This window comes from Aspergillus niger, assembly GCF_000002855.4.
Source record: "Aspergillus niger supercontig An08".
NCBI classification, from domain to species: Eukaryota; Fungi; Ascomycota; class Eurotiomycetes; order Eurotiales; family Aspergillaceae; genus Aspergillus; species Aspergillus niger.
Window position 1 is genome coordinate 1,436,865 of NT_166524.1, and position 14,034 is coordinate 1,450,898.

Consider the following 14,034-nt stretch of genomic DNA (forward strand, 5'->3'; position numbering starts at 1 on the left):
CTTAACACTCTTGACTTGTCTGCCCTTTTGCTCCGGGTCTCTGTCGCCTTGGACCCTCGCGAGCAGCACATCCATTTCGCATCACATCGAGCAACTAGAATGATATAATTGTCTCGCCAATGGCTCCCGTCCCGGAAGCCTATTTCCCGTCCCTGGACAAGTGCTTCTCCGGGGACGTCCAGCTTCTGTATGGGCTTACATTCGTCTCTTCCCAATTGACGAGCAGTCACTGATGGTTTATGCGATCTTAGGTCCTGGAAGAGAGCCTTCCTTCACACATGCAAAATCGATAGCAACGTCGAAGATGTGGAAAGGCTCCATGCCTTTCTATCGCATCCCGACAGCGTCCAAGTCCTCTCGAATTGCCTCAACGGCTTTCCTTCTCCTTCCCCCAAATCGAAATCCGACTTTGAATCTAAGACAGCCGCAATTAATGTCGAGACAAATGCGCAATCTTCGTATGATTTGAAGGAGATCAAAGCGGATGCTTTATGGCTGAGCGAGAAGGCGGGTATTGATGAAATCAGCGCGCTCCGATTAACAGTATTAGAATGGCAAACCCGACCAGCCACGCGCCTTCTCAACCGATTCGCCGATGAGGAAACAACCAGCTTGCAAAGCGCGGCGGGAGGTGACAATCTTCGTGTCTCTCTCGCAGGACCTGCCCTGGCCGAAATTTTCAACCAAAAAGCAGCTCGTGATGACGAGGCTTCCGATTTCTATTCTGAGACCAGCCGCCGCCTGCGGCTGCGCAGCTTATACCTATCGGAGAGAAGCCATGTCGTCAAAGCGGCATGCAAGCTGCTTGCGTTGTATCTTAGAGAAAACCAGGATCCTTCGGACCGTCCCTCTCAGCAGCTGTCCAGACTAGGTGACACGATATTCAAAGAAAAGTCCAAGGGTGAAGGCTGGCGCACGTTTATCAAGGGCTGCATTGAAGCTGTGCGGAGTCGGCTGTCTTCGTTAGACGGTGGTGGTGGCTGGCTAGGCGCCACCGAGAGTAGCCAAGAAGTGGAAGAATTATGGGCCACAATTCTTATCGAAGAGGTGGTACATATTACACAGATGTTGTTCCTGCAACTTCAAGCGGCTACAGAAATCCCTAGTGCGGAGCTTCTGCTTTCTTGGCTTCGTTTGATGGTCGACTACAGTTTTCTGGAGCCGCTCCGAGTCGTGAGTACTGCCTTATCATGTTCACTGCGTGATCTTGTTGCTGACTACAAGAAGCCTTGCCAGGATCCTCTGGAGCTGTTGGTGCCACTTCAAGGCTTTGTCTCTTTAACAACTCTAGCTTTTCTGAAGCTGTCATTGTCGGTCCCATCAATCATCAGCAATTCTTCACGCAAAGGCCCGTCGGTCGAGACACCTTACTACCTCTCAAAGGAAGAGATTGGCCAGATCAACGAGCTTTTCTTGTCGGCTGGTGTAGAATCCAAGATTGCTAATCCAGCTGCATTTTCCTGGGGACTGATAATGCATACTATGAGGGAGCTTGCACTCAGCGACAAGGAAAGCCGAGAGTTGGAGCAATTCCACAGTGCAGTGGATTCTTTCCAGTCAAATACACCGCATTCGAATCCATCCAAAGCCTCGGAGATCACTTTGTATGAAGAGTTGCTCGAGAACGCACGTACTCCAACCTGCACAGCGGATGAGGCGATAACTCTTCTTAGCTCAGATGCGATGAGGGATCTGGTGTTCGAAACTGTCCTTGTTCTGGCGACGAAAGTTGGGGCTACCTCAGCAGTCACTGACATCCTAACAAGCCAATGGATTCAGCTCGTGCTTCTAGATTTTATCCGGACCACCGTCGTGTACCTAGACTATTCTCCGGAGATCGTTGGGTCTATCCTAGCAGTTCTTCAGGGCTCACCGGTAGAGTCGCAATGGTTTCACGGTGCCTCGTTAAGCCCCGTCAGCGACCCGCGTTCGGTCTTCGTCAAGGATGATGCTCTGATGGACAACATTTTCCGCATAGCGCGTTCTCGCTTCCCCTATGAAACAGTGCCTTTCCTGCAGCTGTGCCGTGCATTGGTCAGCAAAGACCTGGTCAACGAGGAAGGCCTTCCGGTTATACTTGGAGAGTTGGAGAACATGGATTCCTTTACGCAGGTCGTACCCCCCGGATTCCAAGGCTACGAAACGATTCGAGAGGATGAGAACGCAAACTTCGTCACACTTGTTCAGTCACTTCCCATGGTCGGCACATCTCCCCGAAGGCAGCTTACTGAGCAGGAAACCAGTAACGCCCTGGTTGTTACGGGCTCTTCGCAGATACCGTCTTCAGCAATCGGACAAGTCGTCTCCGAGTCAAGGCCCGCGGTGGTCATGTGGCACCATCAGTATTCCTGCCTGAGCTATCTCGGCAGCTGGCTAGAAGAGTGGAACGAGAATGGAGGCTTTTCAGCAGGTTATGGAGAAGATTCCGTGGCCGATTCGATCGGCCTTCTGGCCGATCTTCTTCTTGCAGCAAAAGACTCGCAAGTGCAAAGCGGCGATGGCTCGAGTGCTAAGAGAATCTTGGAGCTCGCGAGCGATGGTCTATCCCGCCAAAGCGACATTATCTCGCTTGTTTTTGAGATTTTTGAGCGCGACCTACCCAACATCGGACCCAGAACAGGATCTGATGTGGTGATGGAGTCCACGATTGCCTGCCTGCGATTCATCTGCGTCCTCATCGACGTTCTGCCAGGCAGAGTGTGGCCCCTACTTTCCCGCAGCAGCTTGCTGGGCTCTGATGGTAAGGGTGGCATCCTGACTGCGATTGTCTCAGCTACAGAAGTGACATCGGGAGACTATCCCTTCTTGCTGGGCTGTGTTCGTCTGTTCCAAGCAGTTGTTGACGACGCTGCTTCTCGAGCCGTGTTGAGAAGGAGCCCCAACGGTCCTAATGGGAAGGTAATTCTTCCATCCGATTTCACCGCGGGCATTCCCTCGCATATGATGAGAGGAACTCTTCTGAATTTTGTGCGGGTGATGGTGGAAGTTTACAATAGCAATGGCAATTGGAGGTTCAATGTTCCGGAACAGAAGCTTGAAATCAGCACGAAACTCGCAACGGTGTTTGAGAGGATACTCTACTACGCTTATGGCACGAATGAAATCACCAAGCTAGACACCAAGATCACGGGCGTCTTTTCCTCGTCGGCAACTTATCTTCTCAGTGTCTTGCGGCCGCAGTCGGCCGCGGATTTGCCCTTCAATTCCATCCTTCGCCTTATTGTCGATGGCCTTCAAACCCCGTCGACATTGTATCTCCGCTACATGATCTTTGTGCAAAGGCAGGTGTTAGCGACCTTGGACCTCTCGATCAGGCTGCTACAGGCGGCTCAGCTCCTCGAACAGCCACTATCCTTGCTGGAAGACCAACTGTTCAAGGCTACACCCGCTCTGATCAAATTATATGCTTTGGATGATGCCTATCGGCTCCCGGTGGCTTCGCTCCTCAATGTTCTCATAACAGGCGCAGCTCTGGACCCGGCAAATGAGCCGCCGTCCTTGGTCGGTCACCTGGGAGCGGAATCCGCATGTCTTTTCCTTGATGTCCTGTCGCAGTTTGACAAGCCGCTCAGCGATTCCGACCTGCGTTTGGGTATATGGCACTTGCTAACAACCCTTGTCAGCAAGCGCCAACAGTGGCTGGCCGTCTACATCCTTACGGGCACCTCACCACGCCAGTCGCTGAGGAAAACTGACAAGGACAAGGGAGCAGCGATGAGGGGTACCCCGTTCCTGAAGATAGCACTTGATATGCTGTCGCATATTGAGCAGCTTGACCTTCAACTGGCTGTCGCGCTGCTGGAGTTTGTCTCTCATGCTCAGGAAAATTGGCCATGGGCCACCCCAGAATTGAAGAAACATTCCCTTTTCTTCACTAGCCTGGTGAACTATGTCTCAAAGCTGAAAATATCCTCCCTGACCGTCAAGGAACAGATTTCTGCTACCCGTATTGCGGCTGTTGTGGCAGATATCTGTGCCGTGTATCTCCACTCAGCCAAGGAGATGCAGGACCGAGGCTTTTACAAGACTTTGATTCCGCTCGTGTCTTGGTATTCCAAGGACGCAGTTGATGTGGCTGGGTATAATGCCTCGCTACATGCTAATCTAAAGAAGAATTTCGAGATGAGGTATCCCGGGTGCAAGCTCGTGGACTTCAAGCGGACACCCCTGCAGTCTCGCTACCTCGGTCAAGACTATTACTACGACATCCAACTCGGCAAAAAGCTCCTCTCTTATGATTTCGCGTGGACTGGAAGTCGCAACCAGGGATTTGCGGAGGAATTCCAGCGGGCCAACCTAAATCTGTCTTTGGTCGAGGCGCAAGTGGTAAGTACTGGCCATATCAATCAACTGAGCTGTTCTAACCGTTGGGGTTTTGCAGAGTCTTCTTCATAGTTGGAAATTCTTCGCCGTCGAACACTCTGCGGACTTCATGGCGGACCGTGAGGTTCAAAAGTCGATGGCCATTGTTGTGCAAAGTTGCCTCGAAGCCAACACCCGAGGCGTGCCGCAGGAAGCGATCTTCGAGAGGATACAACAGACCAGGGTAGAATTTGCCCAAGCTCTACTTCAGCGACTAGTTGCGATCGGAGCCAAGGGTGCCGAATTCTTTGGTCTCCTCAAGGTCGTATGGGATGCTCTACGCACGCGCCGCGCCACCTACGAGGACGCATTGATCAACGATGACACGGAATATTACCGATCCCTTCTGAATGTCCTCTTCCTCGCTCTCCAGTTCCATCTGGATTCACCCTCTCGAACAGCCCCTGAAACAATCACCAAGAAACCCGAGGTATCGTCCGACCTGGGAATTATCGTGGAGATTGTGAAGGTGGTCGTGGCGCAAGGGTTCAAGGCTTTGACAACCTACCTACATGATCAGCCAGACAAGTGCACGCCGAAAGATTTCGCCATCCTGATAGCAATTCTGCAGAGCTCACTTCAAGTGAAGCACGTCGACCGTCTCTTTGAGCACATCGTCTACCATGTCGCTGACAATGACACCGCGAGACTGGCGACATCACTATTTTCGTGGGCTGACCAGCTAGCTGTGGCCGGTGATCCCGTATACGGCGAGCTCAGCATGTCGCTCCTGGTTAAAATGTCTACGATCCCTATGCTGGCGGAACATTTGGCGGTCGAGGTGGTTCTGTCTCGGCTCTCCACCTGCCGTCTCACGAACATCCTGCGCGATTCGAATGGATTCGGGCCTTTCGACCCTGTGCCCCGCCTGTATTCCATCTGGACCGGTGGCATCCTTCCCCTGTGCCTAAACCTTCTTTACCACGTTGTTCGCACTGCGCCCGAGGTTGCGGCATTCCTCAAGCAGTTCGAAGGCCAGCTCAAACGTGCCGCTGACTCTTTCGCTGCCGGTCGCACGACAGCGTCGGTCCACCGAATCAGTCTTAGCATGGTCTCCGAGGCATACTCACTGGCGCTTATCTCATACATCCTAACCCGGTTCCGTGAAGCCGGTGCCAGCCTTGGCATCGATGCGCAGTCGATCCAGGAGCTCAAATGGGACAAAGCTCAAGTGAAGGAGGATATTGAAGAACTTCTGGAACGGAAGCAGAATCTGCGGGCGCGGATCGTTGCGACGAGTGAGAAGGAGCTGGAGTTGTCGCGTCAGAAGCCGGTCGATGCAGCATCGGGAGCACAGAGTCGGCTGGAGGAGAAGATCGTGAGTGAGCTCAAGGCAACGTTGGCGTGCCTGGGAGGAGATGGTGACGAGGCATAATGACATTTAAGTGACAATGGGTGTTCATAGCTGTTTTCATAAGGGGTGCGGGGGATGGTTCAATCAATTTCCTTCCTTCTTTTCTTCTTGGTTCTCTCTCGCGTACAACGGATGATATTCTGGTCCATGACTTTAAAGGGGATGATGCATTTCTTCATTTCCCATGTTCGCGTTTTCAGTCTACATCTAGCCAGCATGCATATCAAGGTACGGACGTAAGCGTTTCAGTATGTCTCATAAATCCTAGCTATATACATCCATCATTCCACAAATCTGCATGTAGGGATGTGACTGCACTGCACGTAGCCGCGGACCCCTCCCTCCCCTTTTCCTTCCATCCCTGTCACACCTTGCTCAGTAGTTGTTTTTGTCGGGTTCATTCAATACTCGCACAGAACATTAAAAAAAAAAAAAAGCAAACTAGTACTTAAGCACCAGTATTTACTAGTAACAATTCGCCTACCTTAATAGTGACTTATAGTTCCTCCCAGCAGTACGACAAATGTGATGTGATAGTAGTGATCTGATCCATCTCACACACATAAAGGATCCTACTACTACTACTACTACTACTACGTGTACTTCCATTGTTCCCCAAGGTAGACAGACAACTCCTACATTATTAGGTGCATACATATAGTAAGTACCACCACCACCGCCGTCCGAGGTACGGAGTAGATTGTGCTCCAACTGACCGTAGATACTTACTGTAATAGTTAGTAGTCTCAACCCCCGCTTCTCACTGACAACCAACACACTACTAGACTACCTCCTTACTCTCTTTTTCCTTTCCTCTTTTTGGGTTATTCCCTCGGCCCAGAAACATTCAAGGAACCGAGGAGTCCCAAACCACCACAACCGATTGGCTCGGTCGGATGTTAACTTTCCTTTTCATTTCCAACAAAACCAACTGCAAATGCGGGGAAAGCTTTCCCTTCTTTTTCCACCTCATCTTACCTAAGGAGGAACTCGTAAGTGCCTTTCCAAGTGTAAACCAATGGTAACTAGTATACTTAGACTTTTGGGGGACAACGGGTATCCCGGATTGACCAGGGATTATGCGGTCCCTTGTCATTTCTTTTTCTTTGTGCTGTTGCTTACGTGCTGACGTGGATGCATGGATTGTGTTCCTCCTTGTTATGTTCCTTGTTTGTGGGGGACTTTGACTGGTCCCAAACAGAGTTTATGAAGGGGAATGACTGCATAGGGGGAGGGGGAAAGGGAAAATTGACTTCCCGGTGGGTATGTAGTAGCAGCAGTAGTAGTAAGATGTTATATCATATATACTACTACTACTTGGAACTAGAATCGCCTCTCTCTCTCTCTCTCTCTCTCCTCTCATTCTTTTGTTTTGCTTTCTTTCTTATTGATTACAATCTGTCCATAGGAATTGTTCCATATTTCTTGGTATTGCAGAGTCCTACTATTATATACTGCAAGGTTTGGGTGTAAGGAGTCCCTATTACTACTAGTCATCATTCCCAACTCGAACACCGGGTCACTGCGACTGTTATTCACGGCCACTTGTTATCCACTGTATGGGTCACAACAGGCTGTTTGAGTCGTTCAATCGGTGAATTTTTGTGCATTTCCACACATTTCAGTCATTATCCAGGATCAGTAGTAGTCTTACCGTGTTGGCAAACATGCCGTTCAAGTCGCGCTGGCAGATTGACATCCCCAACACCCATATGGCCTCGGCTTTGCTGACTTCGCCGACTCACCCCCTCTCCAAGACGCACCGCTGCTTCTCCGAGGCTGCTCGTCCCGACACACACTACTTCACCCCTCACGTTTTCCGTCTATGGTGTCAACGATTTGCAGCAGGCTTGCGCAAGCATGGCCTACAGTCGGGTGACCGTCTACTACTTTACTCCGGCAATGACTTATTCTTCCCCGTCGTCTTTCTTGGCACCATCATGGCTGGCGGCATCTTCACCGGCGCAAACCCATCCTACGTCGCTCGGGAACTAGCCTATCAGTTGCAGGATTCCGGTGCAACCTATCTGATCTGCGCCGAAGGCAGTCTGGACACAGGAATCGAAGCCGCAGGACTGGCTGGCCTCAACCGCGATCGGGTGTTTGTCTTTAGTAATGCCATATATGATGGCCAAGGAGGTGCCGTCAAGGGCTGCCGCTACTGGGGGGACCTGATAGCGTCTGAGGACGAAGGTAGCGGATTCGCATGGGATGACTTGTCCAGCGCGGAGTTGGCCGATCGGACTCTCGCCTTGAACTACTCCAGTGGCACCACTGGCAGACCCAAAGGGGTAGAGATCACGCACAAGAACTATGTTGCCAACCTCAGACAGTTCAACCACCTCTCCTACCTCAATCCGGATTGGAAGGACAAGCAGACTCGCACGCGCTGGCTCTGTTTCCTTCCCATGTATCACGCCATGGCACAGAACATCTTCATCGCGTCCGCCCTAAGTCGCGATATACCCGTGTATATCATGCCCAAGTTTGATTTTCTCAAAGTCCTCGAGTACACGGAGAAGTTCCGCATCAGCGATCTCATCCTGGTTCCACCGGTGGCGGTGGCACTGGCCAAGCATCCTGCAGTCAGAAGCGGCCAATACGATTTGAGTAGCGTGGAAAGCGTATCCTGCGGCGCGGCACCTCTAGGGAGGGAGGTTTGTGTGGAGGTAGAAGCATTGTGGGAACCTGGACGCATCAACGTCAAACAGGGATGGGGTATGACCGAGTAAGCTATCCACCCATTTCTGGTGTATTTTCAGTGGCGAACAACCTGCAGGCTAACGAAACCTCTTTGTGTCTCTCCTAAAGGGCTACGTGCTCTATGATGGGCTGGGACCCCAATGAGATAAGCGAATCGGCGTCAGTAGGAGAACCAAATCCAAACTGCGAGGCGAAGATCATGGCCGACGATGGCGTGACAGAATTGGGACGCAATCAGCGCGGTGAACTCTGGGTCCGAGGTCAAAATGTCATGAAGGGCTACTGGAGGAATCCGCAAGCCACAAGGGAGACCAAGACGGCGGATGGATGGCTGAAGACAGGAGACATCGCTTATGTCGACGACAGTAACAAGTTCCACATAGTCGACCGAAAGAAGGTGAGCTGAACGAACAAGAAAAAAAAAAAAATCACTGGGTCGCCACCTGCGATGCAGGCCAATATCCAATACATTGCTTCTGTCTCGTGTTGCATGATGCTAACTGGCATGGTTTCGCTAGGAGTTAATCAAAGTCAAAGGCAACCAGGTCGCACCGGCTGAACTGGAAGCTCTTCTGTTGGAGCATCCCGGAGTGGCCGATGCTGCAGTCATTGGTGTTCCAAGGTGGGTTAACAAGAGGGTTTTATCCTAGTGAGCAAATAGGCTGATGCGGTGTTGACGAATAGGAATGACGACGAGAGTCCCCGGGCCTATATTGTACTAAGAACCGGACAGACCGCCACCGAGAAAGATATTGTGGCATTCATGGATGGCAAAGTGTCTGCGATCAAGAGACTTACCGGAGGGGTGGTGTTCCTCGATGCGATCCCGAAGAATCCTTCAGGAAAGATCTTGCGCAAGGCGCTGCGCGATCGCGCTAAGGAGGAGATGCAGAAGGATACTGTCGCCGCTAAACTGTAGACGAATCCGCGGGGCCCTTCATTACATGCCGCACTTGCCCCAGGACGCCAAGTTGCCCGTCTAGTCGCATTGGCTGACCTAACTGTAAGGATGAGAGTTGTCAAATTCGGATATCGCCATTAGTGGGGTACATGCAGCGTAGTATTTGGAATGGATATGGAAACTCAATAGATCGCCGACGTGCGTTTGAAGCGAACCCGGTCCTTGGGTCGTGGGCTTGGAAGAATGGGGGTGGAGAGAGGAGAGTCGATCAGATCCCGACGATACTCGGTGATAGTACTAGACCCATTCGAGCAATGCAGATGAACGAGCGAATGAATAACAGTGAATGGAGAATGCTTCCGGGGCCAAAAAAAATGGCGCGGCATGTTTAGTGTAGTTGGTACTGGAGGCCAGGCCGGCCGAGGAGCCTGTCAGAGGGCAAAGACAGGGCAAATCTAGCGCCACACTTGATCGCCGAGAACACCGCCACACTGGGGCGCCAGACGATTCTCGTTCCTGAGTCGCCCATCTTTGGGGGGGAGAGAAGAATCCAAGGGGGGCGGGAAGAAAAGACCGAAAAAGAAAAAAAGTGGCAGCCTGTCCAGAGTCAGATGTCATGACTGTCTCATAAAGCATGAATCCACTCTGCAAATGGCGAGCTGATGAGAAGTATATTCATGAACCCCCACCGGGTCGGGACCCGGAAACTGTGAGAGTTCGAACTGGATCTGCGGTACTCCAGACGATCACTTTCATTTTCTGGAGGGGGAAATTTGGGGGGAGAAGGCGCAGCTGAGATGGATTGACGGGCCATGAAGGGTAATGGGGAGCGATGACACGAAGAAGTGATGAACAGACGGGCAAAATAGTTGAGAGAAAGGGAAGGATGTGAAGGGAAAGAAGGAAGGAAGGTAAGAAAGGGGAAAAGAGGCGTGAGTTCGTCGTAAACCAGCGAACTTCTTACTACATTCTAGATCACGAGGCCGGTAAGTTACAGGGGGAAAAAGAAGACAGAATAGTATGTGGGTGGGACAGGTAATAATACGCGCGGGCACCTGACCGGAGGAATCCCTAGTTGGGCTTGATTTGATTTGATTTGATTGTACTACGTAGTATGGAGAATTATAGTGATCAATGAACGGATGCATGAATTGTTTCACCCGCATATTAGGAGTAGTGGTAGTACTAGCTAGTAGTAGATACATACAGTAGATATGTTCAGTTCAGTAGTACCTGGTAGTCATGAGTATCTATCTACTACTTACTATATTCATCCCGTCCAACGACTTCTTTCTCCACTCGGTCTTGGTCGCTGCACTACTACTAAAGGGACTCCACTTCAACACGCTCGGTCTTACTCTGGCTTCAGCGGACAAATTAGATACTCAAGACGAGACTAGACTCTCTTCTCTTCAGTCCGCCATCTCTGGCCCCGACAAGGAGACTAGTGTTCGAGCCTCACCCGGTCCAGGTCGCCTTATACCGTCGATACTTGCTGATTGCTTGATCTGTACTGGGTCGGGAGCTTCTCGCTAATGAATTTAGCGGGCCCTTTCCCTTCTCCCCCCCCCCCCATCTTTCCTCCACCAGCCGATATCCTGAATGTGGCGCTTCATCTGGACAGCTGAACCTGCCTTGCGTTGAGACGTTCCTGGTCCTATGACGGGGGTGCATTACAGTTGGAGTCCCCATTCCCGTGGGTTCAACTTCCCTTCATTATGCTCTCGTGGCTGAACATGACAGAGCTGGACCTGGAGGGGCCACTTTCACATTATTCCACCCCCCCCCCCTCTCTCTTCCTCTTTCTCTCTTCCCTGTCCGTAGATAGCTTAGATCACACCTGCTGCAATGCGAGCTTCAAAACACGCTGCGATCCCACTACACGGGGATTTTTTTTACTGTAGATGTCCCTGCATGGTGGAGTCGCGCGCACCTTTCCTTTTCTCCCTGGATCTAATATCAGCAACAGACTATGGGAATTTCCCTCACCGGATCATTCCAGGACTGGTGCTTGATTTTTTTCTTTTTGATTTAGTTTGATGCGCCGTGCTTGCGCCATGCTGGTCTTAGTTATAAGTACCTTCCAATTCGCATCCTTGCAAAAAGAAGAAGTCGTTGGTTTTATGAAATTGTAACCACTTGGCTTGTCTTTCATCATTACTTCCTCTCTTATACCTCCCATCCTCCAACCCCATCTGTGATATTCTGCGACTGCTCTACCACAACTGGTTTTGGGCGTAACTGTCTGTCTCTCTATTGAGCTCTTCTACTGCAATCGTCGTCTCTTCACCTTCCTGGCACGGAAAGAAGAATACTATAGAGAGAGATCCCAACTATACTACTCGGTACAGAACCATTGTTTCCCAATTGCGCGGGTTACACAGCTCCTCCCCCTCCCCAAAATAGAAATTCCTAATACTTACTGAAACACCCTAGACAACAAATACATTTTGCATTATTTCCCTCAGCAGGAGAAAGGGAGCAAGCCGTGCGTGTGCGTGTGAGTGTTTGGTGTGTGCTGCCCTAGGACCCAGCACATTTAGGAAAACCCTGCAATGAGCTGCTTGGACAATGAATGGTCAATTCCGAAAAAAGACATTCGGATCCTCTCCCTCGCCATTCTATACGTGATTGTCAGCCTATTCTGCATTCTAGTCCTACTAGTTCAGCGTCTTCGCCGTCCACCACCCTATAGATCCTACGCCTACGTACCACCAGAGAGGCAAATGATGGACCCGCCACCATTTACGCCGTCCGAAAAGTGCGATCGTGGTGGTATCGTGGGTAGTGGTGGCGAAGAGCCCGTCGGCAGGAGTGCAGCAGTGGGCCTAGGCCTAGTCCAGGGCCACGGCTACGGCGTAGGCTATCTCAATGACCCAGCCTCCCAGGGCGTTGGTCCATTCCCTTCAGCCTGTGATGTTCTGCAGCCACTTTCCCAGCTGTCTCCCTTACCTTCTAGTGGTTATCTAGCGGCTGTCCTGGCCCGCGAGCGGAGCCATTGGACAAAGCAAGCATCTGGGTCGGACGGTCATCTGGTGCCGTTGTCGCCCGGGTGTGCCGCCTCCGCCCCTGCCCACGACCATCGTTCAGCTACACCCCCCGCGGTGAGAATGGATGATCGCGTCGGTGACTCGTCATCTGAAGCGCCAACTCATGGTTCCATGGTGGTGTCAGATCCTAGGCGCCAGCCCGGGACTCCTGCGCCGGTTCAGTGCCATGCCAACCCTATTGCTACTAGCCACGAACAGGGGGTCCCCAGTATCGCAAACCTTATCGGATCCCATCCTTCCCAAAATTGTGGCTACGCAGTTCAATACCTGCACGACGCAGATGAGGAGGGGGTGCGCTCCTGGCGACGGTTGATGATCGAGTACAGCTAGCTAAGCTGACTGATGGTGTGATGTTTCCTCTTCGAGAACGATGCATTGTGGGGGGTTTTTTGCTCTTCCTCCAGGATTTGGCTTTCTCTGTTTACCTTTCCTCTTTTAGTTGTGGGCTTCGCTGTTCAGTTTACCTGTTCTTTTTTCCTCTCGGGGACGGCTTATGAGGATTTTCGGGCTAGTAGCATAGGGCGTCTGTCCCGAACGACAGCGCCCAAAAGGGTGGCAGTGTGTGTTTTAGTTTCCTTTATTTATTCTGTTTTTGGCACCTACCTAGCTTAGCATTCAATGACGATTGATGACCTCCATGAAGATGATCATCTGGTACCTTTCCGAGCATTTTGTCGAAGGCAGCGAGTTTCCCTCCTGCAAGAGCGAGAGAGGGAAAGCGACTGAATCCCGAGACGCTCTATAGTCCCCGATTGCCTGATTAGGACTAGTGCAAACAACCCGCTCGATCTGGATGAGTCAGCAGAGATCTACAGGCCTCCCCGACACCACATGATGGAATGGCCAGAAGAGCTTCATGCCCAACCTTCCCCTCCTCTCTCTCTCTTCTCGCAGCACACCTAGCAGAAGCAGAGAAGATGACTCTCACAGACTACGCCTCATACCCGGACTCTCCGGATCTCGCTGCTTTGAACCTCTCGCGCCTTGTTGCTCGTTTAGAGCATAATCTCCTCTCTTCAGCCGCGGATCTGAAGCCACTACGCCGGTCAGAATACCAGCGCATGAGAGTCGGAGCAGTACGTCCTCGCGCCTTTCCTTTACCCGACACTATCCATCGCGTTGCATCGTGGGGAACACAGCTACAGCCAGCATCTTGACTTTTGACTAACCTTCCACCAAAGAACATAGAATACGCCCGCACCAACCTCCAAACCCTCGAACGCACCCTTCCCCAGATCAAGCCCACCGACCGTCGCAATGACCTGCAGACCGACCTCGCACGCCAACGGCAGATCCTCAAACAGCTCCAGATTGTCCTCGACGAGATCAGTAGTTCCCAGGCGGAACCTCAATCCGACGAAGAAGAGGAAGACGACTCCCTAGACGGTGAAGACCTCCTCGATACCCCAGAGGAGGGAAGCACCACCGACGAACAATTCGAACATGAAGAGAAGGAGCGTGATACCATAACGGACGACCATGAACCAGCAACAACAGCACCCACCAGTACCTTACCCGCACCAACAACAGCAACAACAACGACCGAACTACCTTCACAAACCCCAGAAGCAACTCCCGCCCCGACACAGGAACAACCATCAACTCTCCGAAACAGATCACATGCACCCACTACCACCCCCTCCACTGCAACAGCCAGCGCAACC

General features: G+C 51.5%; 4 protein-coding genes across 4 annotated transcripts; 3 read left to right on the plus strand and 1 right to left on the minus strand.

The window, feature by feature from the left end:
• Nucleotides 1-119: 119 nt before the first annotated feature.
• An08g06090 (uncharacterized protein) lies at nt 120-5,737 on the plus strand (the record flags this gene model as incomplete). The annotated part of the gene is made up of 3 exons (XM_059749106.1): nt 120-187; nt 252-4,326; nt 4,382-5,737. 3 exons carry the CDS (start codon nt 120-122, stop codon nt 5,735-5,737), a joined length of 5,499 nt encoding a protein of 1,832 aa, XP_059604082.1.
• Nucleotides 5,738-7,383: 1,646 nt separating this feature from the next.
• An08g06100 (uncharacterized protein) lies at nt 7,384-9,338 on the plus strand (the record flags this gene model as incomplete). The annotated part of the gene is made up of 4 exons (XM_001392687.1): nt 7,384-8,444; nt 8,528-8,816; nt 8,938-9,041; nt 9,104-9,338. 4 exons carry the CDS (start codon nt 7,384-7,386, stop codon nt 9,336-9,338), a joined length of 1,689 nt encoding a protein of 562 aa, XP_001392724.1.
• Nucleotides 9,339-9,775: 437 nt separating this feature from the next.
• On the minus strand, nt 9,776-11,317 carry An08g06110 (hypothetical protein; the record flags this gene model as incomplete). The annotated part of the gene is made up of 5 exons (XM_059749107.1): nt 9,776-9,849; nt 10,010-10,079; nt 10,586-10,637; nt 10,783-10,977; nt 11,310-11,317. 5 exons carry the CDS (start codon nt 11,315-11,317, stop codon nt 9,776-9,778), a joined length of 399 nt encoding a protein of 132 aa, XP_059604083.1.
• Nucleotides 11,318-12,049: 732 nt separating this feature from the next.
• Nucleotides 12,050-13,753, plus strand: An08g06120 (uncharacterized protein; the record flags this gene model as incomplete). Its single annotated transcript, XM_059749108.1, has 4 exons — nt 12,050-12,661; nt 12,697-12,715; nt 13,265-13,446; nt 13,559-13,753. 4 exons carry the CDS (start codon nt 12,050-12,052, stop codon nt 13,751-13,753), a joined length of 1,008 nt encoding a protein of 335 aa, XP_059604084.1.
• Nucleotides 13,754-14,034: the final 281 nt, after the last annotated feature.